This window comes from Moschus berezovskii, chromosome 21 (genome assembly GCF_049115385.1).
Source record: "Moschus berezovskii isolate FMDL1 chromosome 21, NW_MosBer_1.0, whole genome shotgun sequence".
NCBI lineage: Eukaryota > Metazoa > Chordata > Mammalia > Artiodactyla > Moschidae > Moschus > Moschus berezovskii.
The window spans coordinates 50,339,298-50,364,426 of record NC_142480.1 but is presented as its reverse complement, the minus strand read 5'-3'; the positions used below and the strand labels follow the sequence as shown (position 1 = coordinate 50,364,426).

The 25,129-nt window shown below is 48.7% G+C and overlaps 2 protein-coding genes across 5 annotated transcripts in view; both read left to right on the top strand.

The window, feature by feature from the left end:
- The window catches only part of LOC129550050 (exonuclease 1-like), a 37,394-nt gene extending 27,471 nt beyond the window's left edge, over window positions 1-9,923 (top strand). The window contains exons 6-7 of the mRNA XM_088829719.1: window positions 4,982-5,341; window positions 9,866-9,923. Of these exons, the coding sequence (XP_088685845.1) occupies window positions 4,982-5,341; window positions 9,866-9,923 (418 nt within the window). The remainder of the gene's footprint in view (window positions 1-4,981; window positions 5,342-9,865) is intronic.
- AEN (apoptosis enhancing nuclease) lies at window positions 4,917-20,377 on the top strand. 4 transcript variants are annotated; one of them, XM_055417768.2, is made up of 5 exons: window positions 4,964-5,039; window positions 8,899-9,019; window positions 9,866-10,469; window positions 16,947-17,147; window positions 17,984-20,377. In XM_055417768.2, exons 3-5 carry the CDS (start codon window positions 9,924-9,926, stop codon window positions 18,218-18,220), a joined length of 984 nt encoding a protein of 327 aa, XP_055273743.1. In that variant the 5' UTR covers window positions 4,964-5,039; window positions 8,899-9,019; window positions 9,866-9,923; the 3' UTR covers window positions 18,221-20,377. The 4 variants fall into 4 exon arrangements, with proteins under 4 accessions (XP_055273742.1, XP_055273743.1, XP_055273741.1 ...); XM_055417766.2 differs by having other exon boundaries at window positions 16,881-17,147; XM_088829666.1 differs by lacking the exon at window positions 4,964-5,039 and adding an exon at window positions 5,167-6,132 and having other exon boundaries at window positions 16,881-17,147.
- Window positions 20,378-25,129: the final 4,752 nt, after the last annotated feature.

Sequence of the window (25,129 nt, the reverse complement as noted above, 5' to 3'; positions counted from 1 at the left end):
GAATTTCTAAGTCAGTGGGTCCAACCTGTTTCCCGGCGATGCCTAGGCTGCTGGTTGAGGACAGCCCTTAGAGAACCACTGCTGCAACAATGGCCGGAGGGACAACCCTCCTCCTGTCTGCACCAGGTCTAGCCACATGGGAATCCCCATTGCTGCTGCTAAGTCACGTCAGTCGTGTCCGACTCTGTGCAGCCCCATAGATGGCAACCCACCAGGCTCCCCCGTCCCTGGGATTCTCCAGGCAAGAACACTGGAGTGGGTTGCCATTTCCTTCTCCAATGCATGAAACAGAAAAGTGAAAGTGAAGTCGCTCAGCTGTGTCTGACTCCTAGCAACCCCGTGGACTGCCTACCAGGTTCCCCCGGCCATGGGATTTTCCAGGGAATTCCCATAGCATCCTGGATAGTCCTCAAAACAGGCATGAGGGATTTCCCTGGTGGTCCAGTGATTAAGACTTTGCCTTCCAACGCGGCGGGTGTGGGTTCAATCCCTGATCGGGGAACTGAGATCCCCAATGTCTTGCAGCCAAAAAACCAATACATAAAATAGAAGCAGTATTGTAACAAATTCAATAAAGACTCTAAAGATGGTCCACATAAAAAAAGAAAGAAGGTCTTAAAAACACAAATAGTCACACAAGGAAGGCAGAATGGTGCTTCGAGAGTGTGGCTTGATGGTTTGTAAGGGCAAAACAAAAGTCAGGTCATACTTGTCAAGTGCTGCTTGATTGACAAGGTAGAGGGAGAAAGGGCAGGACTTGGATCATGGGCTTTCCCGTATCAAGCCCAGCTCAAAGGGGTCTGCTGTAGAGGAGCCCCACTCTTTGTGGAAGGAAGAGGTAGTTTCATTTAAGGAACGGGAGGGTGAGGTCCCGAAAGTTTGGAGTTCACAGACAAGATATGCCAGTATTGGGCCATCCATGTTGTATCCTTGTGGACTTCCAACATTTTTGCTTGATAATGTTTTGTCATAACCTTTGGTAGTTACAAAAGATGTATTGGAAATGTTGACATCTTTTTTTTTTTAATGTGTTCATTGGAATGACTGATGCTGAAACAGAAGCTCTAATACTTTGGCCACCTGATGTGAAGAGCTGACTCATAGGAAAAGACCCTGATACTGGGAAAGAGATTGAAGGCAAAAGGAGAAGAGGGAGGTAGAGGATGAGATGGTTGGATGGCATCACCGACTCAGTGGATGAGTTTGAGCAGACTCCAAGAGACAGTGGAAGACAGGGACGCTTGGAATGCTTCCACGGGGTCCCAAAGAGTCGGATATGACTGAAACACTGAACAACAACAGGGACTTCCCTGGAGGCCCAGTGGTTAAGACTTCGTCTTCCCATGCAGGAGGTTTGGGTCTGGTCCCTGGCTGGGGAGCTAAAATCCCACATGCCTAGTGGCCAAAAACCCAGAACATAAACCACAGAAGCAATATTGTAACAAACTTAATAAGAATTTTCAAATGATCTATGTTAAAAAATAAATCTTTAAAAATTTTTAAAGTTTTCAAACTGCTATATACATCATAGCAGTTTGATACCAACATTAACCATTTTTTTTAAATACATGGAAAAAACTCTTACTGACAATGTTAAATTGTATCTGAGCCCTGTGCTCCTGGAAAACATCAATGGTGAAGAAATTTCCCGTATCCTTTTGTGTTCCAGAAAATAGTTACTGCAAAGAAATACGGTGCCCCATATGACTGTGGTAAGACTCCTGGATTGAGTTCTGGCACCGCCACTCCAAATTCCTATTCTTTGCCTCATTGGTGATTAACTAAACTGTTGGACCTATGGATCAATTGGAATAAAACGCTTATAAACATTGCTTAAGCTTCTTTTCTTCCCTCAGGTCCCTTGAACTTTGGCCCACCCAGAGCCAGTTTATGATCCCTCTGGACCCCTCCAGAGAATAGGCTGGCCTCAGGGTAAAACACAGAAGGCAATGGCACCCCACTCCCACTCTTGCCTGGAAAATCCCATGGACGGAGGAATCTGGTGGGCTACAGTCCATGGAGTTGTGAAGGGTCTGACACGACTGAGCGACTTCACTTTCACTTTTAACTTTCATGCATTGGAGAAGGAAATGGCAACCCACTCCAGTGTTCTTGCCTAGAGAATCCCAGGGACGGAGGAGCCTGGTGGGTTGCCATCTATGGGGCTGCACAGAGTTGGACACGACTGATGCAACTTAGCAGCAGCAGCAGCAAGCACTGATAAACACTGTTCAGATAAAAGACAGAAGTGGAGGGAAGTTTTCCTAGCAATGTCTCTCAATTCTTTTGATTCCTGATAATTATCCAACCTCAAAACAATATTTTTAATGACCTATTAGCTGATAACATGATTAAATCCTCCTTGGATCACAGCGAAAGCAAAGAATCAGAAACCAGCAGACTTGTAGAAGGGTTTCTTGCCAGCCCTCAATAATAACCCATTGTTGTTGCTGTTCAGTCGCTAAGTCGTGTCCAGCTCTCTTGTGACCCCATGTAGCCTACCAGGCTCCTCTGTCTATAACATTTCCCAGCAAGAATACTGAAGTGGGTTGCCATTTCTTTCTCCAGGGGATCTTCCTGACCCAGGGATAGAACCCATGTCTTCTGCTTGGCAGATGATTTCTTACTGCTGAGCCACCTGGGAAACCCAATTCATATTCAGAGTTGGGAGACTCCTTTATTTCCCAGGGTAATGTTACAGAGCAAAGTTTAGACTGGGTGTGTGTGTACTTCCCTTTGTAAAGTGGGAGACAGCTGGTTATACAAGGGGAGAGCGAAGCTGGACTTTAAAGACTGCAGTTCCATTCCCAGGTCTAGTCCCATGGGAGTTGAGGATCTGGTAACTGACTCTCTTAAAACACTTCCTGTCCCCAGAGTTGCCTCTGACAAAGTCACCGTGTCTGAAAACAGCTGCTCTGCATTCCTTGCCTTATTCTGTCTGTCCTCTCAATGTTGCCTCCTAAGGAGCTCAGGAATCTGTCCCAAGCTCTTCATCCTCTCTACCTAGAATTCTGGCTGGTCTTCCCACATGGTGCAGTAGTAAAGAATCTGCCTGCCAAGGCAGGAGACCCAAGAGATGCAGGTTTGATCCTTGTGTCGGGAAGATCTCTGCAGAAGGAAATGGCACCCCACTCCAGTATTCTTGCCTGGGAAACCCCATGGACAGAGGAGCTGGTGGGTTACAGTCTATGGGGTTGCAAAGAGTCAAACACAACTGAGCAGGCACACACACATGCACCACTCTGGCCATTAGGATCTTATCCTCCTTAGAGTCCACAGTCACCCTGCTTCCACTCTTCTTTCTCCAGGCATGGTCCATTCCTCTCATACTGCAGCCAGAATGAGCTCCCTCAAATGTAAATCTGCTGGTGAAACAGCTCTGGCTGAAACTCTTTCCAGCTCCCCGAAACCGTCAGGAATCTGAGTAGGAATGCTTATCTCTCTAGTGGCCTTATCCTTTGTCCTGCTTCCCTTAAATCTGCATTCTGGTCAGAAATAGGCCCATGTACCACATGAGTTTGAGTGTACTCCGAGAGTTGGTGATGGACAGGGAGGCCTGGCGTGCTGTGATTCATGGGGTCGCGGAGAGTCGGACACGACTGAGCGACTGAACTGAACTGAACCCCTGAGCCTCTGGTTACCTTGCGCTGCCACTGCTGCTTGCAAAATGAAGCTAGAAGGAATCGGACTTCTTCGGTAAGGGTCTTGGTTTGGATTCCAGCTGTTTTTCCTTAATTTCTTTAAATGTCAATCTCCTTAATTGTAAAACAGAAATAATATCTCAAAGAGTTCGTCAGACTAAGTGGGTGTATTGCCTGGCATATTGTTAACGCTCAATAATAAATGCAAGCTCTTTATTATTGTTTTTGTTATTTACTTTGCAGTAAGTTAGCTGGTAGCTCAGAGGTTAAAGCGTCTGCCTGCAATGAAAGAGACTTAGGTTTGATCCCTGGGTCGGGAAGATCCCCTGGAGAAGGAAATGGTAACCCACTCCAGTATTCTTGCCTGGAGAATCCTGTGGACAGAGGAGCCTGGTGGGCTACAGTCCACGGGGTCGCAAAAAGTCAGACACGACTGAGCGACTTCACACACAAGTTAGCTTTTAACCTGTTACTGTGCCGAACTGTGAGTAACTAGAATCTCCACCAATGGCGCTTATTCTATGTATCCCATTGCGGAGCCCATGGTAGGAACTTATTAATAAAGTACTGCAAAAGGATCACGGAGAAGGCAATGGCAAGCCACTCCAGTACTCTTGTCTAGATAATCCCATGGATGGAGGAGCCTAGTGGGCTGCAGTCCGTGGGGTCGCTAAGGGTCGGACACGACTGAGCGACTTCACTTTCACTTTTCACTTTCACACATTGGAGAAGGAAATGGCAGCCCGCTCCGTTCTTCTTGCTGGAGAATCTCAGGGACGGGGGAGCCTGGTGGGCTTCCGTCTATGGGGTCACACAGAGTCGGACACGACTGAACTGACTTAGCAGCAGCAGCAGGAAAAGGATCAATGAAAAAAATAGCGCCGAAGAAGCAATCCTAATTTTTAAAAATCTTTCTTTAGTGCTTATCAGGTATATTATTATTTCACCCAGTCTCCTCAACACCGGAGGAGGTAGGGGCCACCTTCTTCAAATATGGGCGTGTACTCCGTAAGTCATTCTGCCTTCACTGGCACGGAGCTCATAAGAGTCCACATCCTCACTCAAGAAGGGGGATGAATTGGAGCCTGGGGACCTAGGTGGGAGCGGACCCTGGCGAGAAAAAAGGCCACAGTCCCCCCGAGCCGGCTTTAAAATTTTCCGCGGGCGGGACCCGCCTGGGCACAAACCACGCCCCTCTAGGAGTCCCCGCCCCTTATGCTCCCAAGTGCCAACCGGCAGCGAGCCAGGCTCCCGACCAATCAGAAGAGGCCTTAGGCGGGAGCTGCCGTCCAACTAGCCAATAGGCAGTCGGCCGCAGCGGGGCTTGCCCGGGCGTGTAGCTGCTGCCGGCTGCCTGGACGCCACGTGCTGGCGGGAGGAGACTCGCGGGGCTCTCAGGTAATCTCGGGGACCCTGCCGGGGATCGCGGCGTGGGGCGGGCTGGCGCGACACGTCCAGGCCGCGGAGGGGCCCCGCGAGGTGTGTCCGCCCCCGACTTGTGGCCGGGGAGTCCCGGCCGGGCCGGCTCCGCTCCCGGGGCCACAGGAGTGCAGGCCTGGCCCGGGGCGCCTCCTGGCCCGCATCGCGCCCTGCTCTGGGGCCTCCGGTCTGAGTGGGCGGCGCTGGGCAGTGGGGCCCGGCCTGGTGGGCGTTGGCCGGGCAGCCGCGACCCGAGTGACCAGTGCCTCAGTCCCTCCCTGGTGAGGCCGGGCCTCCCGCACGTCACTCCCCGGGAAGGCCGGAGGCCGGGGGAGACTGGGCAGGCTCTCCTCGGACTTTCTTGTCTCGTTTTAACTTTTCAGTAGCACAGGGGATCTCATCGAGCCGGCTTGAGTCGGCTTTTCTCAAATTCGGGCGATTATCGGTGTCCTGTTGCGGGGGGCGGGGCCGCGCAGTCTTTGAAATACAGATTCCAGGCCCCTTTCCCCAAATGGCAGTTAAGAAGGTGTGGGGGTAGGCCTGGAGATCAGCTTTTTAAACAGACGTCTTAATTGTTTCCGATAATGAACTGCTTTTTGGAGGTCCCTAACCTAGTTCGCGGAGAAGGCAATGGCAAGCCACTCCAGTACTCTTGCCTAAAAAATCCCATGGATGGAGGAGCCTGGTAGGCTGCAGTCCGTGGGGTCGCTAAGGGTCGGACACGACTGAGCGACTTCACTTTCACTTTTCACTTTCACACATTGGAGAAGGAAATGGCAACCCACTCCAGTGTTCTTGCCTGGAGAATCCTAGGGAGGTGGGAGCCTGCTGGGCTTCCGTCTATGGGGTCACACAGAGTCGGACACGACTGAAGTGACTTAGCAGCAGCAGCAGCAGCAACCTAGTTCGACGCTGGGTTTAATAAACCCTAGTTTTAAGTTGAGAAGGAAATGGCAACACACTTCATTGTTCTTGCCTGGAGAATCCCAGGAACAGCGGAGCCCGGTGGGCTGCCGTCTATGGGGTCGCACAGAGTCGGACACGACTGAAGCGACTTAGCAGCAGCAGTTTGGTAAGTTGGGTCAGCCATCCCCAGCTTTTTTTTTGGCACCAGGGACCGGTTTCGTGGAAAACAAATTTTCCCATGAACTGGGACGGCAGGGCGGATGGTTTCTGGATGATTCAAGTGCCTTTTGTTTCTTTCTAATCTAATGGGGCTGCTGATCTGACAGGAGGTACCGGTCTTGGGCCCAGAGGTTGGAGACCCCTGAGTTAGGAGACAGTGTCTTGGTCCTGTTCATCCAGCTCGTTAGTTCCAGAGCAGGGTCTAGAACTGCCCATTTTCCTGATAGCCAGCAAGTTGGTGGCCCTGAGGCCACTGGAGATTCTGACTTTGCATTTCCTTTGCCCAAAGGCCTGGTGGCTGCTGATTCAGATGTTGGTTCTGGGTGGGAGAGAGATTTTGTTTGCTTCACTGAAACAGTTTGAGCGAAGCTTCTCCCTAGCTTCACTGAGCTCCATGTGGCAACCCAAGATGAGGACTGTGTGCCCTTGATGATTAATTGTTGGTTCTGATGTGTCAGCTAAGTCAGGACATGTAGAAGAGGACTGCTTTCATTTCTTGGAACAAAGAGCCCCTGAGACCTTTTTTTTTTTCCCCTCCTTCATGGGACTCTGCGACCCCCTGCAGGCTCCTCTGACCATGGGATTTCCCAGGCAAGAATACTGGAGTGGGTTGCCATTTCCTTCTCCAGGAGATCTTCCCGACCAAGGAATGCATTGGCATTGGCAGGTGCATTCTTTACCACCATGCCACCAATTTCTGGCTTCTTCGAAACCTTGTCAACAGGTTTAGGGAGGTCATCGACACTAGTCCAGGCCTCGGCTCCTGACCTTGCAAGGTCCTGAGTTGTCTCAGAGAAGGACAAGTTCCCTCCTCCCTACAGAAGACACTTTTAGCGGGTTTCTGTCTTCTTATAACTCGTTCTCCCCTTTACTGGGCCGAGGCTGTATCTGTCAGCCTCAGTAGCTGACTTTTGAGTATGAAGAAGTTGATTATAGTTGAGAGCCCCTTTAAAAAGGAGAAGAGTTCTTGGGGGACGGGATCAGGAAGCAGAGGGAGGATGGGTCACGGGGCCTCCCTCTGGCCCAGGCATCACCAAGTGGCAGTTCATCTCTCCTGTTTCTCTTAATCTCTGCTGCCCTTGCGCAGACGCCTGTGTTCTTTGTCCAGGTCTCTTCCTTTAAGGCGGTTGTGATCCTGTCCCCCTCTCCCTAAAACTCTGGAGATCGGTGGTTCCCACGCACCTTTGCGTGAAGCCCCAACTCTGACTCTCCTCCGGGGACAGCCTCTCTTACTGGCCCCCTCTCCTCGCCCCTGCCTCCTTTCTGTCCAGTTGCTGCACCCAGCTCCTTGCTTTCCCACCATGAATCTGCCCTGCCTCTTGGACTTTGTGTCCATGTTTTTCTCTGTCAGCATGCCGTTCCCTTCCTGGGCTGACTGTTAGACCTTTCTGAAACCCCTCAAAGTGTCTCCTCCACTACTAGGCATTCTCTAACTTAGCACTTCTGCTTTTTAAATACCTGGCCTGGTGACAGTCACGGGTCCTTTCATATATTTGTGTGTGGGTGTATGCAGGCAGTTTATAATATATACATATAATAAATGTAAATGTGTAGCGTAATGGGGACTTGGCCACAATACAAATATATGCTAACCAGGGGAAAGCCTAGGATATGACACTGTGCTGACTCCACAGAAAATCCCTTTGATACTATGAAGAATAGTTGATTCAGGAGATCAGGTGTACTAGGAAATAGCATTTTCATGACTACAGTTGCAACTAACATTGGTCACCTATAAAGATTTTAAAGGCTACATCAAAGTGCATAGTTTAGATGAAAGATGGATTAATGAACCAAGAGGCTGAAATAATGGGGTAGGGGAGGGAAGGATTGGGAGTTTGGGATTAGCAAATACAAATTATTACATATAGGATGGATGAACAAGCAAAGGACTGCTGCTGCTGCTCAGCTGCTCAAGTCATGTACAACTGTTTGTGACCCCGTGAACTACAGCATGCCAGGTTCCTCTGTCCATGGGATTTTCCTGGCAATAATACTGGAGTGGGTTGCCATGCCCTCTCCAGGGGATCTTCACGACCCAGGGATCAAACCCTTGCCTCCTGCATTGCAGGTGGATTATTTTTTATCACTGACCCACTGGGGAAGCACCCTGTATAGCACAGGGAACTATATTCAATATCCTGTGATAAACCATAATGGAAAAGCACATGAAAAGGGATATATGTGTGTGTGTATCACTGATCACTTTGTTATGCATCTGAAATTAATACAACAAACATTGTAAATCAATTATACTTCAGTAACATTTTTTTAAAATGATAATAATTTTTAAAAATGCATGCAAATCCTAGCACACATGGGTTTTACCATTTCCTCTTCACGTGGGAAGGGTAGGTTCTTTTCATTTTACATACAAAGAACCTGAATTGGTTAGGTACTTCTTCCGAGCTGAGTTGGTCCCTTCTCTGCCTGCTTCAACGTGCTGGTTTTTTGGTCTATTCAGAATATGCCGGCTGACTTAGTACAGCAAACAAGATGAGGCTTCCCAAGCTACATCCTTGACCATTGGGAAGATGCCGGTCTTACTGCAGGGGGTTTGTAAACCCACGTGAACAAACAACTATTTCCTGTGACCGTGGTGTGTGACAGCATCTCCTGTCAACCCCGTGTTCAGGCATGGAGAGCTTGGGGGAGGTACCACGGAAGTCTCCAGCAGTGTAAATCAGGGTTTTTTTCTGTTTTTCCTTTCTAGATTTGAGCTGGTTTACCAGCACACCAATGCCTGTAGGCCTCCATGATTAAACTACATCTCCAACAATGTTAAATGTTTGTAGACAGCGTTATGATGAGTGAATTAGAAAGTCATATCATAGGTATGTCATTTTGGTTAACACATACCAAAAATACAAGTGTTGTGGGCTTCCTGTGAAATAGTTTCTCTAGGTTCTGCTGTGGGTCTGTACCTTTACATTGCATAAAGCTTTTGTTTGTTTATCTAAAATGGGATTTCCTATATATGTAAGATCTCTGTAATCTTTATTTTCTCACTTTGTTTATTTTCTCTTACACCTCTCTAAAAGTTTTTCATAATTTTTAGTTTAAGCTAACAATGTTGGAGGTAGGCTATGGCATGGAATTTGAAAGCTTGGGTTCTGGTTTCACATCAGCCTTTGACTGTTTATTAATTGGATGAATTACGGGCTTCCCTGGTGGCTCAGAGGTTAAAGCGTCTGCCTCCAATGCGGGACACCCGAGTTCGATCCCTGGGTCGCGAAGATCCCCTGGAGAAGGAAATGGTAACCCACTCCAGTATTCTTGCCTGGAGAATCCCATGGATGGAGAAGCCTGGTAGGCTACAGTCCACGGGGTCGCAAAGAGTCGGACACGACTGAGCGACTGAACGGAACGGAAGGCTTTGGCATAGTCAATGAAGCAGAAAATAGAATAGATGCCTCAGTTTTTGCACCTATAATGCGTGGATAATAATACCTTTTTGAGTTGTTGGAAAGATTGATTCCATGTAAAGTACTTAAGTCAGTGATTTTGCAGGTGATATTGACTCTATGAGTGCAGTTATCATTAAAACAGGTCCTAGGCTTTGTCTGGGATCTTGAGACACTGTGCAGCAGTTGAGCCCTGGCTGGAGGGAGGGGGTGTGGAGGGGCAGGGCTGGCCGGGCCTACTCCTCACCCCGCCCCTCTGCCCTGTTTCTCTCCCAGGCAGCTGCCCTGTTGGCAGATCACCTCCCAGGCCTTCCTGGCCCTGAGCTGTGCATAGATGGGGATGGTACCCCGGGAAGCTCCTGAGTCAGCGCAGTGCCCGAGCCCTTCCCTGGCCAGCCCAAATGCCAAGGATGTGCTTCGAAGGAAGCACAAGAGGAAGAGCCGACAGCACCAGCGCTTCATGGCCCTGAAAGCCTTGCTGCAGGAGCAGGGGCTGCTGAGCCCACGCCGGGAGCCAGGACCCTCCCCTCTGCCTACGCTGCCCGGGGCTGCGCCGGGCACAGAAGCCACCAGCAGTGCCAGGCAGTGTCTGCAGGCTGAATCTGGAGGTGCTGGGTGCAGCAGAAAGCCAGCCCCCAGGGACTCTGCTGGCCCCTTGCCCAGCAAGTGCGTGGCCATTGACTGCGAGATGGTGGGCACGGGACCCCGAGGGCGGGTGAGCGAGCTGGCCCGCTGCTCCGTGGTGAGTTACTACGGCGAGGTCCTCTATGACAAGTATGTCCGGCCTGAGATGCCCATCGTGGACTACCGCACGCGCTGGAGCGGCATCACCCGGCAGCACATGCGCAAAGCCATCCCCTTCCAGGTGGCCCAGAAAGAGGTGAGAGCCGGGCGGGGGGCTTAGCCCGGGTCTGAGTTAACAAGTAGCCACTGGAAGTAGAGAGACCTTGGGAATCAAGCTTCTTCAAACAGTAGGTTTCCTCTCCATAGGAAAGGGTGAGTAGAAATCCTGCTTACCTGCATGGAGTGATTGCTGGCCGTCCCACGTGGTAGTGTGTGTGGAAAGGCTGTGCCTTTCCCACGAGATGGGAAACAGCTTACACTCCACATTTTCTTCTTCTGTTATAAATGTACTACATGTCTGCATAAAATGTGTAAGGTCCATAGCGCTGTCACCTTCAGGTGTTAATATTTTGGTATTTTTTAATGTTAGTTTTTCATTGCTTTGTTGTTGTTCAGTCACTAAGTCGTATCCCACTCTTTGTGGCGCCATGGACTGCAGCACGCCAGACTTCCCTGTCCTTCACCGGAGTTTGCTCAAACTCATGTCCATTGAGTCGGTGATGCCATCCAGCCATCTTATCCTCTGTTGTCCCCTTCTCCTCCTGCTTTCCATCTTTCCCAGCATCAGGGTCTGTTCCAGTGAGTCTGTTCTTTGCATCAGGTGTCCAAAGTTTTGGAGTTTCAGCTTCAGCATCAGTCCGTCCAGTGAATATTCAAGGTTGATTTCCTTTAGGATCGACTGGTTTGCTCTCCTTACTGTCCAAGGGACTCATTGCTTTGAGGAAAATTAATTTGTGGTTCAGTTCAGTTCAGTTCAGTCGCTCAGTCGTGTCCGACTCTCCGCGACCCCACGAATCACAGCACGCCAGGCCTCCCTGTCCATCACCAACTCCCGGAGTACACTCAAACTCATGTCCACAGAGTTGGTGATGCCATCCAGCCATCTCATTCTCCGTCGTCCCCTTCTCCTCCCGCCCCCAACCTTTCCCAGCATCAGAGTCTTTTCCAGTGAGTCAACTCGCTGCATGAGGTGGCCAAAGTATTGCAGTTTCAGCTCTAGCATCAGTCCTTCCAATGAACACTCAGGACTGATCTCCTTTAGAAGGGACTGGTTGGATCTCCTTGCAGTACAAGGGACTCTCAAGAGTCTTCTCCAACACCACAGTTCAAAAGCATCGATTCTTCGGCGATCAGCTTTCTTCACAGTCCAACTCTCACATCCATACATGACCACGGGAAAAACCATAGCCTTGACTAGACGGACCTTGGTTGGCAAAGTAATGTCTCTGCTTTTTAATATACTATCAAGGTTGGTCATAACTTTCCTTCCAAGGAGCAAGCGTCTTTTAATTTCATGGCTGCAATCAACATCTGCAGTGATTTGGAGCCCCAAAAAATAAAGTCTGACACTGTTTCCACTGTTTCCCCATCTATTTCCCATGAAGTGATGGGACCAGATGCCATGATCTTTGTTTTCTGAATGTTGAGCTTCAAGCCAACCTTTTCACTCTCCTCTTTCACTTTCATCAAGAGCCTTTTGAGTTCCTCTTCACTTTCTGCCATAAGGGTAGTGTCATCTGCATATCTGAGGTTATTGATATTTCTCCCAGCAATCTTGATTCCAGCTTGTGCTTCTTCCAGCCCAGCGTTCCTCATGATGTACTCTGCATATAAGTTAAATAAGCAGGGTGACAATATACAACCGTGACGTACACCTTTTCCTATTTGGAACCAGTCTGTTGTTCCATGTCCAGTTCTGACTGTTGCTTCCTGACCTGCATACAGGTTTCTCAAGAGGCAGGTCAGGTGGTCTGGGATTCCCATCTCTTTCAGAATGTTCCACAGTTTATTGTGATCCACACAGTCAAAGGCTTTGGCATAGTCAATGAAGCAGAAATAGATGTTTTTCTGAAACTCTCTTGCTTTCTCCATGATCCAGCGGATGTTGGCAATTTGATCTCTGGTGCCTCTGCCTTTTCTAAAACCTGCTTGAACATCTGGGAGTTCACGGTTCACATACTGCTGAAGCCTGGCTTGGAGAATTTTGAGCATGACTTTACTAGCGTGTGAGATGAGTGCAATTGTGCGGTAGTTTGAGCATTCTTTGGCATTGCCTTTCTTTGGGATTGGAATGAAGACTGACCTCTTCCAGTCCTGTGGCCACTGCTGAGTTTTCCAAATCTGCTGGCATATTGAGTGCAGCACTTTCACAGCATCATCTTTCAAGACTTGAAATAGCTCCACTGGAATTCCATCATCTCCACTAGCTTTGTTCGTAGTGATGCTTTCTAAGGCCCACTTGACTTCACATTCCAAGATGTCTGGCTCTAGGTCAGTGATCACGTTATTGTGACTATCTTGGTCGTGAAGATCTTTTTTGTACAGTTCTTTTGTGTATTCCTGCCACCTCTTCTTAATATCTTCTGCTTCTGTTAGGTCCATACCATTTCTGTCCTTTATCGAGCCCATCTTTGCATGAAATGTTCCCTTGGAATCTCTAATTTTCTTGAAGAGGTCTCTTGTTTTTCCTGTTCTGTTGTTTTCCTCTATTTCTTTGCATTGATCACTGAGGAAGTCTTTCTTATCTCTCCTTGCTATTCTTTGGAACTCTGCATTCAGATGCTTATATCTTTCCTTTTCTCCTTTGCTTTTCGCCTCTCTTCTTTTCACAGCTATTTGTAAGGCCTCCTCAGACAGCCATTTCACTCTTTTGCATTTCTTTTCCATGGGGATGGTCTTGGTCCTTGTCTCCTGTACAATGTCACGAACCTCTGTCCAGAGTTCATCAGGCAGTCTATCAATCAGATCTAGTCCCTTAAATCTATTTCTCACTTCCACTGTATAATCATAAGGGATTTGATTGAGGTCATATCTGAATGGTCTAGTGGTTTTCCCTACTTTCTTCAATTTAAGTCTGAATTTGGCAATAAGAAGTTCATGATCTGAGCCACAGTCAGCTCCTGGTCTTGTTTTCGCTAACTGTATACAGCTTCTCCATCTTTGGTTGCAAAGAATATAATCAATCTGATTTCGGTGTTGACCATCTGGTGATGTCCATGTGTAGAGTCTTCTCTTGTGTTGTTGGAAGAGGGTGTTTGCTATGACCAGTGCATTCTCTTGGCAAAACTCTATTAGGCTTTGCCCTGCTTCATTCCGTGCTCCAAGGCCAAATTTGCCTGTTACTCCAGGTGTTTCTTGACTTCCTACTTTTGCATTCCAGTCCCCTATAATGAAAAGGACATCTTTTTTGGGTGTTAGTTCTAAAAGGTCTTGTAGGTCTTCATAGAACTGATTAACTTCGGCTTCTTCAGCATTACTGGTTGGGGCATAGGCCTGGATTACTGTAATATTGAATGGTTTGCCTTGGAAACGAACAGAAATCATTCTGTCATTTTTTAGATTGCATCCAAGTACTGCATTTCGGACTCTTTTGTTGACCATCATGGCTACTCCATTTCTTCTAAGGGATTCCTGCCCACAGTAGTAGATATAATGGTCATCCGAGTTAAATTCACCCATTCCAGTCCATTTTAATTCACTGATTCCTAGAATGTCTATGTTCACTCTTGCCATCTCCTGTTTGACCACTTCCAATTTGCCTTGATTCATGGACCTAACATTCCAGGTTCCTATGCAATATTGCTCTTTACAGCACCGGACCTTGCTTCTATCACTGGTCACATCCACAACTGGGTATTGGTTTTGCTTTTGCTCCATCCCTTTATTCCTTCTATAGTTATTTCTCCACTGATCTCCAGTAGCATATTGGGCACCTACCGACCTGGGGAATTCCTCTTTCAGTATCCTATCATTTTGCCTTTTCATACTGTTCATGGGGTTCTCAAGGCAAGCATACTGAAGTGGTTTGCCATTCCTTTCTCCAGTGGACCACATTCGGCTGTGGTCCATGTGATTAGATCGGCTAGTATCCTGTGATTATGATTTCAGTTTGTCTGCCCTCTGATGCCCGCTAGCAATACCTACCGTCTTATTTGGGTTTCTCTTACCTTGGTCGTGGAAAATCTCTTCACAGCCTCTCCAGCAACGTGCAGCCGCTGTACCTTACCTTGGAGGAGGGGTATCTCCTCAAGGCCGCCCCTCCTGACCTTGAAGGCGGAGTAGCTCCTCTCGGCCCTTCTGCGCCCGCGCAGCCACCGCCTGTTGGCCGTGGGGTAGCTCCTCTCGGCCGCCGGCCCTGGCCTCAGGCGTGGGGTAGCTCCTCACGGCCGCACCTCTTTGCGTGGTTCGTTGCGCCGGGGCCGGCGTCTCTCGCGTCGCGTCTGCGCCGCCGGCCCCGGCGTCTCTCGCGTCGCGTCTGCGCCGCCGGCCCCGGCGTCTCTCGCGTCGCGTCTGCGCCGCCGGCCCCGGCGTCTCTCGCGTCGCGTCTGCGCCGCCGGCCCCGGCGTCTCTCGCGTCGCGTCTGCGCCGCCGGCCCCGGCGTGTCTCGCGTGGTTAGGACCACACTAACATGCCAGGAACTCCCAAACATCCTTGAGCATAGGAAATATACCTAAATTCTTATTAACAATCTTGGATTCTTGTCCCAGATCCTCTCCGTAGAGATTCTGATCCTGCAAGTCTTGGGAGGGATCTGACGTGTGTTTCTAAAAACCATCATGCTGTACAAACCTGCACAATAAATACCCCAGAGCTGATGGGGAAAATGGGGTTAGAGACACAACACTTAAACTTTATCAATGACCCCCCCAGATAAAAAGATAGAAACCTAATAACAGTGGAAACTCAGTTTTGCACCGGTTCAGTGGTTAAGGGAAGTATAAATACACTGATACGGTGCTTTGTGAGCAAACTCTGGAAGATAGTGAAGGACAGGGAATCCTAATGTGCTGCAGTCCCTGGGGTCACCAAGAGTGGGACATGACTTGGCGACTGAACTGAACTGAACTTGCCTTGAAAAGACCCAATCACGACTTATTAACTGAACTGAACTTGCCTTGGTAAGACCTGGAGCACTCAGGGAAGTAGCTGTTGGGAGGATAGTGGCTTGTGCTGTGGTGGAGCAGTTAAGGGTGTTACCTGAAGTCAGGAAGTGGGAAGCCAGGTGTGGGCAGCATGCAGGTGAGCTAAGCTGGCTGGTAGACTTCCGAGGTATGGGCACTTTGTGATTCCCCCATGGCTTTGCTAAACTGGGTATGGTTTCTGTATTCACTCAGTGTTTATCAAGGGCAGAATTTGCCTTATTCTCAAGTCACATCAACCACGTTGGACCATTCTGCATTTTTAACCAAGCATTGTAGTAAAGCTATACTTAACATTTCTGGTTTATTCTTGGGATGAGGTATTTAGGATTAGGATTTAGGGAATACTGATACAAGTCATCTTGTATCTTTCTTTTTCACAGCAGATACAGTGTAAGCATTTCTTTTTAAAGGATATTTCAAGTGAGCTGATTAGGAATAGAGGCAGCAGAAAGGCAGACAGGTGGTGACCCCCAGCTCCTTGGGACGTCTCTTGGCCTGCCAAGAGCAGGCCCGTGCTGGATCAGCCCACACTCTGAGCCAGTATGAATGGGGTGTGCCGGGTCCCTTCCCAGCGTGTGGCTTGTGTATATGTGTGGGGTGGTGGCCCATCCCTACTACTGAAGTCTAAATGTGCCTTATCCATATGCTATGAAAGCTGAGTTTAGTGATAAACCATGCCTCGCCAGCAGAGGTGGCTGTGGGAGGCTGGCAGCGGGTGATAAGGAGATGCGAGCCCAGGGAAGAGGGCTCAAGGGGTTTGCATGCCCGTGGCCCTGGATGTGGCTTCCCTCGGAAGGCAGGAAGGAGAGGCTCACCCTGTGCAGATGGTCTGAGCTGAGCCACAGAGCAGGTTCTGAGGGTGAGAGGCGGGAGTCCTGGACAGCAGAGGGGCAAAGGGACAGAATCCAGAAGACAGGGACTGCTGCGTAGTGCTGAAAGAGCTGTCCTTGGTCGCGTGTCTCCAGTGCCTGGCACAGTTCTGTGACTTCACCTGGAACGTCTCCCCAGACCTCCTCCTGTAAGCTGAGCTGTCACTGGGCACCGCTAGTCTAGGCACACATGTCCCTGCATTTTACAATGAGCTTACATTGAGGGGCAGCTCAACAGGCCATGCGGAGCTGAATGTGTACTTAGACAACATGGTTAATCCCCCACAGGACAGAACAGCAGGGGTCCTGGTGGCAGCCGGGGAGGCCTCCTGATGTTTAAAGCTGAGACCTGCCGTGAGAGGAGCTGGTGGAAGTTGGGAGTGGGAGTGGGTCGGGGGTAGCTAAGTCTTCCAGGCTGAGAAGAGGCTGGGCCAGGAGGAAATATGCTTGTCTGGGGTAACCTACTCATCTAAGAGCTCCTTAGTGTTCACAGCCACCCCACCAATGCGGTTGCCAGCTTTCCCATTTTGCAGGTGCCGGGGAAGCTTAAACACGCCCCTGGTGATAGTAGTGAGTCAAGGGTCTACATTCAGACTTTGAGCAGCCTGATTAACTGTGGGGCCCATGGTTACCCCTGTCTACGCTGCCTCCCCACAGGGGTTCCTGGACCACTGCTCAGGGTGTCAGGATGTGGCCCTTCCTGACTCCTCCTCCTGTTCACAGATCCTCAAGCTCCTGAAGGGCAAGGTGGTGGTGGGCCACGCCCTGCACAACGATTTCCAGGCCCTCAAGTACACCCACCCTCGGGGCCAGACCCGGGATACCACTTCCGTCCCCAGCCTCCTCAGCCAGCCAGGGCTCCACATCCGGAATCGTGTCTCTCTTAAGGACCTGGCCCTGCAGCTGCTGCACAAGAAGATCCAGGTGCGTGGGGCTGGAGGGGAGCGGAAGTGGGGAGCCAGGGGCCTTGGGCAGGCAGTGCGGGGCCTGCCGCTTCCCCAGCCTGGTCCTGGGACTCCCGGGTGTACACGCAGCCCCGGGTGTTTTCTCTCCACCCTCCTCCTCTCCAGTAGGTTGTGACCGGCAGCCACCCGCTCCCAGGCTGCTCTTTAGATCCATCGCCCACCCAATTTCTCCTTCTATCCTCTCGTTCACGTGTAGAATTCCATCTCTTACAACCAGGAGTGGTCAGGGGTACCTGGTCACTCTTGCTCCTCCTGTGTTTCACATTCGTTATTTCATCTGCTCCACAAGCCTTTGAATTGAATTGGGTTTAATGTATTTATTTTTTCCATATGACTGCATTGAGTAGATCTTCGAGGCTGCCTGCATACCTTCTCCAGTTGCGATGAGTGGAGGCTGCTCTCTGGTTGCGATACTCGGGCTTCTCAATGGAGTGATTTCTCTTGTTGAAGGGCGTGGGCCAAGCCCGCAGCCTGTGGGATCTTCCCAGACTAGGGGATAAACCCACGTCCCCTGCATTGGCAGGCAGATTCTTTACCACTGAGTCACCCGGGAAGCCCAGAATCAGGGATTTTTAAACCAGTTTTTATATCTAAGGAAACAGGTGAAAGAGATGGCTTGTGGTACTGCTGGCGTTCCAGCGCTCTTCTGTGTGACTGGGACCCATGCCCTTCTCACTGAAACAGGCTGTGCACCCACGTTCTGACAGTACACATCCCTGGGCCTGGACCCAGAGCCCGGGGTGCCTGACTTCCCCCCAGGACCGCGGGCAGTGACACGTGGGCTCTCGTCCCCAGGTGGGCCAGCACGGGCACTCGTCGGTAGAAGATGCTGTGACAGCCATGGAGCTCTACCGGCTGGTGGAGGTGCAGTGGGAACAGCGGGTGGCCAGCAGCCTCCGGGCGCCCCCTGAGGACAGAGAGCCTGACAGCAGCACGGACATGGAGCAGTACATGGAGGACCAGTACTGGCCGGAGGACCTGGCCCAGGGCACCAGCGGAGACTCGGGGGAGGCGCCGGGCAGACGGGAGTGAAGGAGGAGAAGCTCCCTTGGGGAGCAGGGCCAGGAGAGTGCCTGGGGCAGGATGCTTGGCTTCCCCCAGGGTCTGAAGAGTCGGGACCACCTGCCCACAGCACAGCCCTCCCCTCTCCAGGGCTGTTGTCAGCCCTTCCTCCCCAACTCCTGTGGTTTTGCTAATGGCACTTTAGAGACGCTGTGAAAATGGCAGGCGGGCTGGAACCCAGCAGAAGTAGGGAATGAGCCAATAGATGACATCACCCCACCCTTGTGCTGTGCTCTCTGAAGACCTCGTGTCTCCCTCCTTGGGGGTGGTGGGTGGGGGTGTCAATATTCCAGAGTTCCCTTATCTCCACCCAGTGACCCGGGACAAAGTTTTCTTCCTGTTGTCACCAGCTACCTCTTCCTCCAGAGTCACTTTCAAGAGAATAAATATGCCCTGAGGCTATACAGGTAAGGCCACTCCAAGGCCATTTTGTCCCTTTCTCAACTGGAACTCTGGCAGCAATGGAACAGCAGAGACCTCAGATCATGGGGAGCTGGGTCCTCGCCTGCTTGCGGGCAGGAGTCACCAGGTACTCTTCTGGGAGGAGGGAAGGCAGATAAGCTCTGGGTGGAGACTGGCATATGTATCTTGACCCAAGTCAGGCATTCCTCCTGACCACTCAGCACTAGGCTCTCAAGCAGAAGTCTGAGAAACAGTAGAGCGGTTTAAATTCTGGGACCCTCTGCAGAATTGCGCACTGGGATCTTTATTTATTGATAGCAAGACCATAGGTCTCTAGGGGTGCAGAGTCAGGTCAGAGTCAGGTCTGCCAGGGTTAGACTGGGCATTGACAGCTGTGTAGTTGTGCCTGCACTTGGGTGGGTGCCCCCAGCCACTTGTGGTTGCTGAGTAGGTGGGTTTTCTCTAAATTGCTAAAAATATTCTCTGTCAGGATTCACCCCCCACCCCTCTGTCCTTTTTCCCTAAGGACCAGTTTTGTGGTATTGGGGTACCCGAGAGCTCAAGTCACACAGAAATGTTGAGCCCCATCTTAGCTCACCACTTAATAGCTTTGAGACCTAGGCAAGCGTGCGACTTCACTCAAGTCTGATCCCTCATCTGTAAAATGGGGATAAGAGTACCACCTACCTCACAGGGTTGTTAGGCTCTGAGAGGCTGGAGGCTGGCTGTGTTTTTTTAAGGATTAGTGTTAGGTTCTTCCAAGTAACACCTGAACACACCCTGGGGCTGTTTGAGGGCTTTGGCCCTGAGAAATGAAATATTTCCAGCCCTATCGGTAAACAAAGGAAGTCACAGTCAGCAGCAACTGCAGATTGCAGCCCTTGAACAGTGAACTGGTGAACCCTGAGGAAACTCAGGGCTGAAAAGAATACCTGCCACCTAGCAGTCGTCAGACTAGCCACTCCCTACAGGAGAGCCCTGAGAACTCAGGATGTAAAACACAGGATACTGGCCCCAGAGAGCTGAGGCGCAAATCACGGGAATGATTTCAGCTTGAGCCCAGACTCTTGCATCTTCCCATACATAGAAAAGCACTAAACTCCTTAACCTGAGATTTCTGGTTTTCTTTAGCATCCTATTTTGATGTTCAGACCACTTGCCCTTTATAACCTGACTCCACTCCTCGCCTGCTCAGAGCAGTTTCTCAGAGCTCTGAATGCTGTCTCCTGGGCTGCAGTCCTCATTTTGCACCCAAATAAAACTTAACTAGCATCTCTCACATTGTGCATTTTTTGCCCAGACAGGACTTGACCTTGTGGCTATTCCATTAGGTGGGACACGTGCCACCGAGCACAGCTCAGAGGTTGTGGACCCTCCCTCTTCCCTGTGCTGCATGGGTTTTGTATCAGTCTGAGCAAAGCAGCAGGGCCAGGGAGTGAAAGACACTCCTGAAAACATTACAGCAAACGTAGGGCCGCAGACTGTTCTGGGAGCTGGCTGAGTCACTGACCAGCCGCTGGTTGGCCTCCAGGATTTTGTTCTAGGTTCCTGAAGAGCCTAGCTGACGCCACACTCACAGCTGAGCAGTTGCTTGGGGTCTTTGGGCTGAGGGATGGAGCTGTCCGCATGTGGAGATGTACTGGGTTTAAAATCAGCTTTGTAAAACCGTTCTGAATAAAACTCAACTGGAAAACTGGGTGAAATGGCCTTTACTTTGAATCCTGCAGCCGAGGTGGGAGGGGGCTTGGTGGAGGGGTTGTGGGGACCCCGGGGCCCTGAGTCTTGCTAGGTGCTTTGGCCTTTGAGGTGGGTGGCTTTCAAGATGGTGCTTTGGGATGTGGCAAGAAAATATTAGAGCTACAGAATTTATGTAGTTTATTTTTTTTATGTAACTGCCCTATCATTTATAGAGCACAAGTTTATTAAACTTGTTTCTCTTTGAAGCTATGTACTCACTTTTTATCTTAAATTTTTAAATATAGAATACAAGCTTAAAATTTACCATCTTAACCATTTTTAAGTATAAAGTTAATAGAGTTAAACATATCCACATTGTCATGCAACTCATCTCCAGAACTGTTATTATCTTACAAACCTGAGACTATGCTCATTAAGCAATAACACCTCGGACCCTCCTCCTTTCAGCTCCTGGCAACTACCATTCCACTTTGTTTTTGTGTATTTGATTAGGTACCTCGTATAAGTGAAATCTGAATTAATGGACATGAGTTTGAACAAACTCCAGGAGATAGTGAAGCACAGGGAAACCTGGTGTGCTGCAGTCCATGGGCCTGCAAAGAGTCGAACATGACTGAACAGTGATAAGTAGAATCCTACAGCATTTGCCTTTTTGTGTCTGGCTTACTTCACTTAACAAAATGTCCCCAGAGTTTATCTCTGAGGTTGTAGGATGTGTCAGAATTTCCTTCCATTTTAAGGCTGAGTAACATTCATTCTAAAGGAGATTAATCCTGGGTGTTCATTGGAAGGACTGATGCTAAAGCTGAAACTCCAATACTTTGGCCACTTCATGCAACGAGTTGACTCACTGGAAAAGTGATGCTGGGAGGGATTGGGGGCGGGAGGAGAAGGGGACGACAGAGAACAAGATGGCTGGATGGCATCACCGACTCTGTGGACATGAGTTTTAACTCCGGGAGTTGGTGATGGACAGGGAGGCCTGGTGTGCTGTGATTCATGGGGTCACAAAGAGTCGGACACGACTGAGCGACTGAACTGAACTGAACATCATTTGTATGTATATGCCATCATTTGTTTATCCATCCATCCATGGACAAGCATTTTTATTGTTAATAATGCTGCTGTATCTCTCCAGGACTCTGCTTTCAATTCTTCTGGATATATACCCAGAAAAACGGGATTGTTGGCTCATGGTAGTTCTGCATTTAATTTTTTAAGGGATGTCATATTGTTTTACACAGTGACTACACCATTTTACATTCCCAATGGCTACCCAAGGGTCCCAATTTCTCCACATCCTCATCAGTATATGTTACTGATCTTTTTGGTAATAGCCATTTTGACAGGTGTGAGGTGGTTACTCGTGGTTTTGATTTACACTTCCCTGATTTAATGTTGAACATCTTTTTCACATGTTTATTGGTATATGGTTTATTTTTAATTCATTCTTTTTGTGTCTGTGTATTTAAAAATGTATTCATTCCACTAGTACAGTTTGATGTGTTTTAAGTTGAACCACATGGAATTGCTATATCTGACTGTTTGAGGTGGTTCCATCTGTGGTATGTAATTTTGGAATTCACATACATATTTACGGGTTTGTGACAGCTGGATTTCAAAGGGCAGGTTGCCTGTAGGGAGAGGTATGTGACCTACCAATGGGCCAACTTCGGCAGGGTACGTGTCAGCTAAGGTTGAGAGGTTTGCCAGGAATGACTCACCTTCCTGCTGTTGCAGGACCCAGAGAGATCTGGGGACTTGCTCTGGTCGATGAGTGACACTAGTTAAACCTGGGAAGCATCACCACTAGGAACCCTGCAGCCCATTCCCTGGCTGGAGTCAGGCACTCCTCCCCTAGGCTGTTAGCTGTTCCTGTGTCCAACGTCAGCACACACTTGTTGTTCAGTCACTCAGTCATGTCCGACTCGGCAACCCCATGGACTGCAGCACACCAGGCTTCCCTGTCCATCATCACCTGGAAGTTGCTCAAATTCATGTCCATTGAGTCAGTGATGCTAACCAACCAGTTCATCCTCTGCCGCCCCCTTCTCCTTTTGCCATGAGTCTTTCCCAGAATCAGGATCTTTTCCAATGAGTTGTCTCTTTGCATCAGGTGGCCAAAGCATTGGAGCTTCAGCATCAGTCCTTCCAATGAATATTCAGGGTTGATGTCTTTTAGGATTGACTAGTTTGATCTCCTTGCTATCCAAGGGACTCTCAGGAGTCTTCTCCAGCACCACAATTCGAAAGTGTTCTTCAGGGCTCAGCCTTCTTCAGGGAGTTACTTTTTCAATGTAGCAAGAATTTTGCATTTCCTCCTAAATCAGGGTAACAATCCTTTATGCATTTGAGGAACAAGAAATCCCCAGACAGTCTGAATTCAAGGAAAAGTTGCTCATTCAGAATGGGAACCAAAACCTCTAACTCAAATTTCAGCCAAGAACAACACACAGGAACAATGCCGTACCCTTTAAACATATTTCAGTATCTGGTTTTCTTTTTGAGGTCTGTTAAATGAAGCTGGCTGTCTCTTGGTGAATACATTAAGAACCTGGGGAAATTCCTTTCCAAGCCACAAATCTTTGTGACAATTTGGAGGTAGTCAGATTTAACAGCTCAAATCTTGTTCTGTGTGGATCTGGGGTAGGAAGTAAGAGGCAGGTGATCAACTCAGCCCAGTACCTACAGACAATTTCCTCATTAAAGCTGATTCTGTTTTTGTCCCAGTTGTAACTCATTTATTCAGTAGGTCCTGAGTGCTCCTTATGTACTAGACATTGTTGTAAAGGGTCAGAGTTCTAGCCTGGGAGAGCTGTCGACTTAAAAAAATATTCACAACCTTAAAGTTGAGAGTTATGTTTTGTTCAGTGGGATTTTTAGGACTTCTACAAAGGCTAATAGAGTTTTGTCAAGAGAACGCACTGGTCATAGCAAACACCCTCTTCCAACAACACAAGAGAAGACTCTACACATGGACATCACCAGATGCTCAACACCGAAAACAGATTGATTATATTCTTTGCAGCCAAAGATGGAGAAGCTCTATACAGTCAGCAAAAACAAGACCAGGAGCTGACTGTGGCTCAGATCATGAACTCCTTATTGCCAAATTCAGACTCAAATTGAAGAAAGTAGGGAAAACCACAAGACCATTCAGATATGACCTAAGTCAAATCCCTTATGATTATACAGTGGAAGTGAGAAATAGAGTTAAGGGACTAGATCTGATAGAGTGCCTGATGAACTCTGGATGGAGGTTCGTGACATTGTACAGGAGACAGGGACCAAGACCATCCCCATGGAAAAGAAATGCAAAAAAGCAAAATGGCTGTCTGAGGAGGCCTTACAAATAGCTGTGAAAAGAAGAGAGGCGAAAAGCAAAGGAGGAAAGGAAAGATATAAGCATCTGAATGCAGAGTTCCAAAGAATAGCAAGGGGAGATAAGAAAGCCTTCCTCAGCGATCAATGCAAAGAAATAGAGGAAAACAACAGAATAGGAAAAACAAGAGATCTCTTCAAGAAAATTAGAGATTCCAAAGGAACATTTCATGCAAAGATCGGCTCAATAAAGGACAGAAATGGTATGGACCTAACAGAGGCAGAAGATATTAAGAAGAGGTGGCAAAAATACACAGAAGAACTGTACAAAAAAGATCTTCACGACCAAGATAGTCACGATAACATGATCACTGACCTAGAGCCAGACATCTTGGAATGTGAAGTCAAGTGGGCCTTAGAAAGCATCACTACGAACAAAGCTAGTGGAGGTGATGGAATTCCAGTGGAGCTATTTCAAATCTTGAAAGATGATGCTGTGAAAGTGCTGCACTCAATATGCCAGCAAATGTGGAAAACTCAGCAGTGGCCACAGGACTGGAAAAGGTCAGTGTTCATTCCAATCCCAAAGAAAGTCTATGCCAAAGAGTGCTCAAACTACCGCACAATTGCACTCATCTCACAGGCTAGTAAAGTCATGCTCAAAATTCTCCAAGCCAGGTTTCAGCAATATGTGAACCGTGAACTCCCAGATGTTCAAGCAGGTTTTAGAAAAGGCAGAGGCACCAGAGATCAAATTGCCAACATCCGCTGGATCATGGAGAAAGCAAGAGAGTTCCAGAAAAACATCTATTTCTGCTTCATTGACTATGCCAAAGCCTTTGACTGTGTGGATCACAACCAACTGGAAAATTCTGAAAGAGATGGGAATACCAGACCACCTGACCTGCCTCTTGAGAAACCTGTATGCAGGTCAGGAAGCAACAGTTAGAACTGGACATGGAACAACAGACTGGTTCCAAATAGGAAAAGGAGTACGTCAAGGCTGTATATTGTCACCTTGCTTATTTAACTTGTATGCAGAGTACATCATGAGGAACGCTGGGCTGGAAGAAGCACAAGCTGGAATCAAGATTGCTGGGAGAACTATCAATAACCTCAGATATGCAGATGACAGTACCCTTATGGTAGAAAGTGAAGAGGAACTCAAAAGCCTCTTGATGAAAGTGAAAGAGGAGAGTGAAAAGGCTGGCTTGAAGCTCAACATTCAGAAAACAAAGATCATGGCATCTGGTCCCATCACTTCATGGGAAATAGAAAAACAGTGGAAACAGTGTCAGACTTTATTTTTTGGGGCTCTAAAATCACTGCGGATGCTGATTGCAGCCATGAAATTAAAAGACGCTTACTCCTTGGAAGGAAAGTTATGACCAACCTTGATAATATATTAAAAAGCAGAGACATTACTTTGCCAACAAAGGTCTGTCTAGTCAAGGCTAT

What these genes read in the sequence shown, in the direction of transcription:
- AEN (XM_055417767.2), top strand. Translation starts at nt 9,924, where the DNA reads ATGGGGATGGTACCCCGGGAAGCTCCTGAGTCAGCGCAGTGCCCGAGC. An exon ending in TCCAGGTGGCCCAGAAAGAG is followed by an intron (nt 10,470 to 16,880) that starts GTGAGAGCCGGG and finishes GCCTCCCCACAG; the next exon opens with GGGTTCCTGGACCACTGCTC. An exon ending in TGCTGCACAAGAAGATCCAG is followed by an intron (nt 17,148 to 17,983) that starts GTGCGTGGGGCT and finishes TCTCGTCCCCAG; the next exon opens with GTGGGCCAGCACGGGCACTC.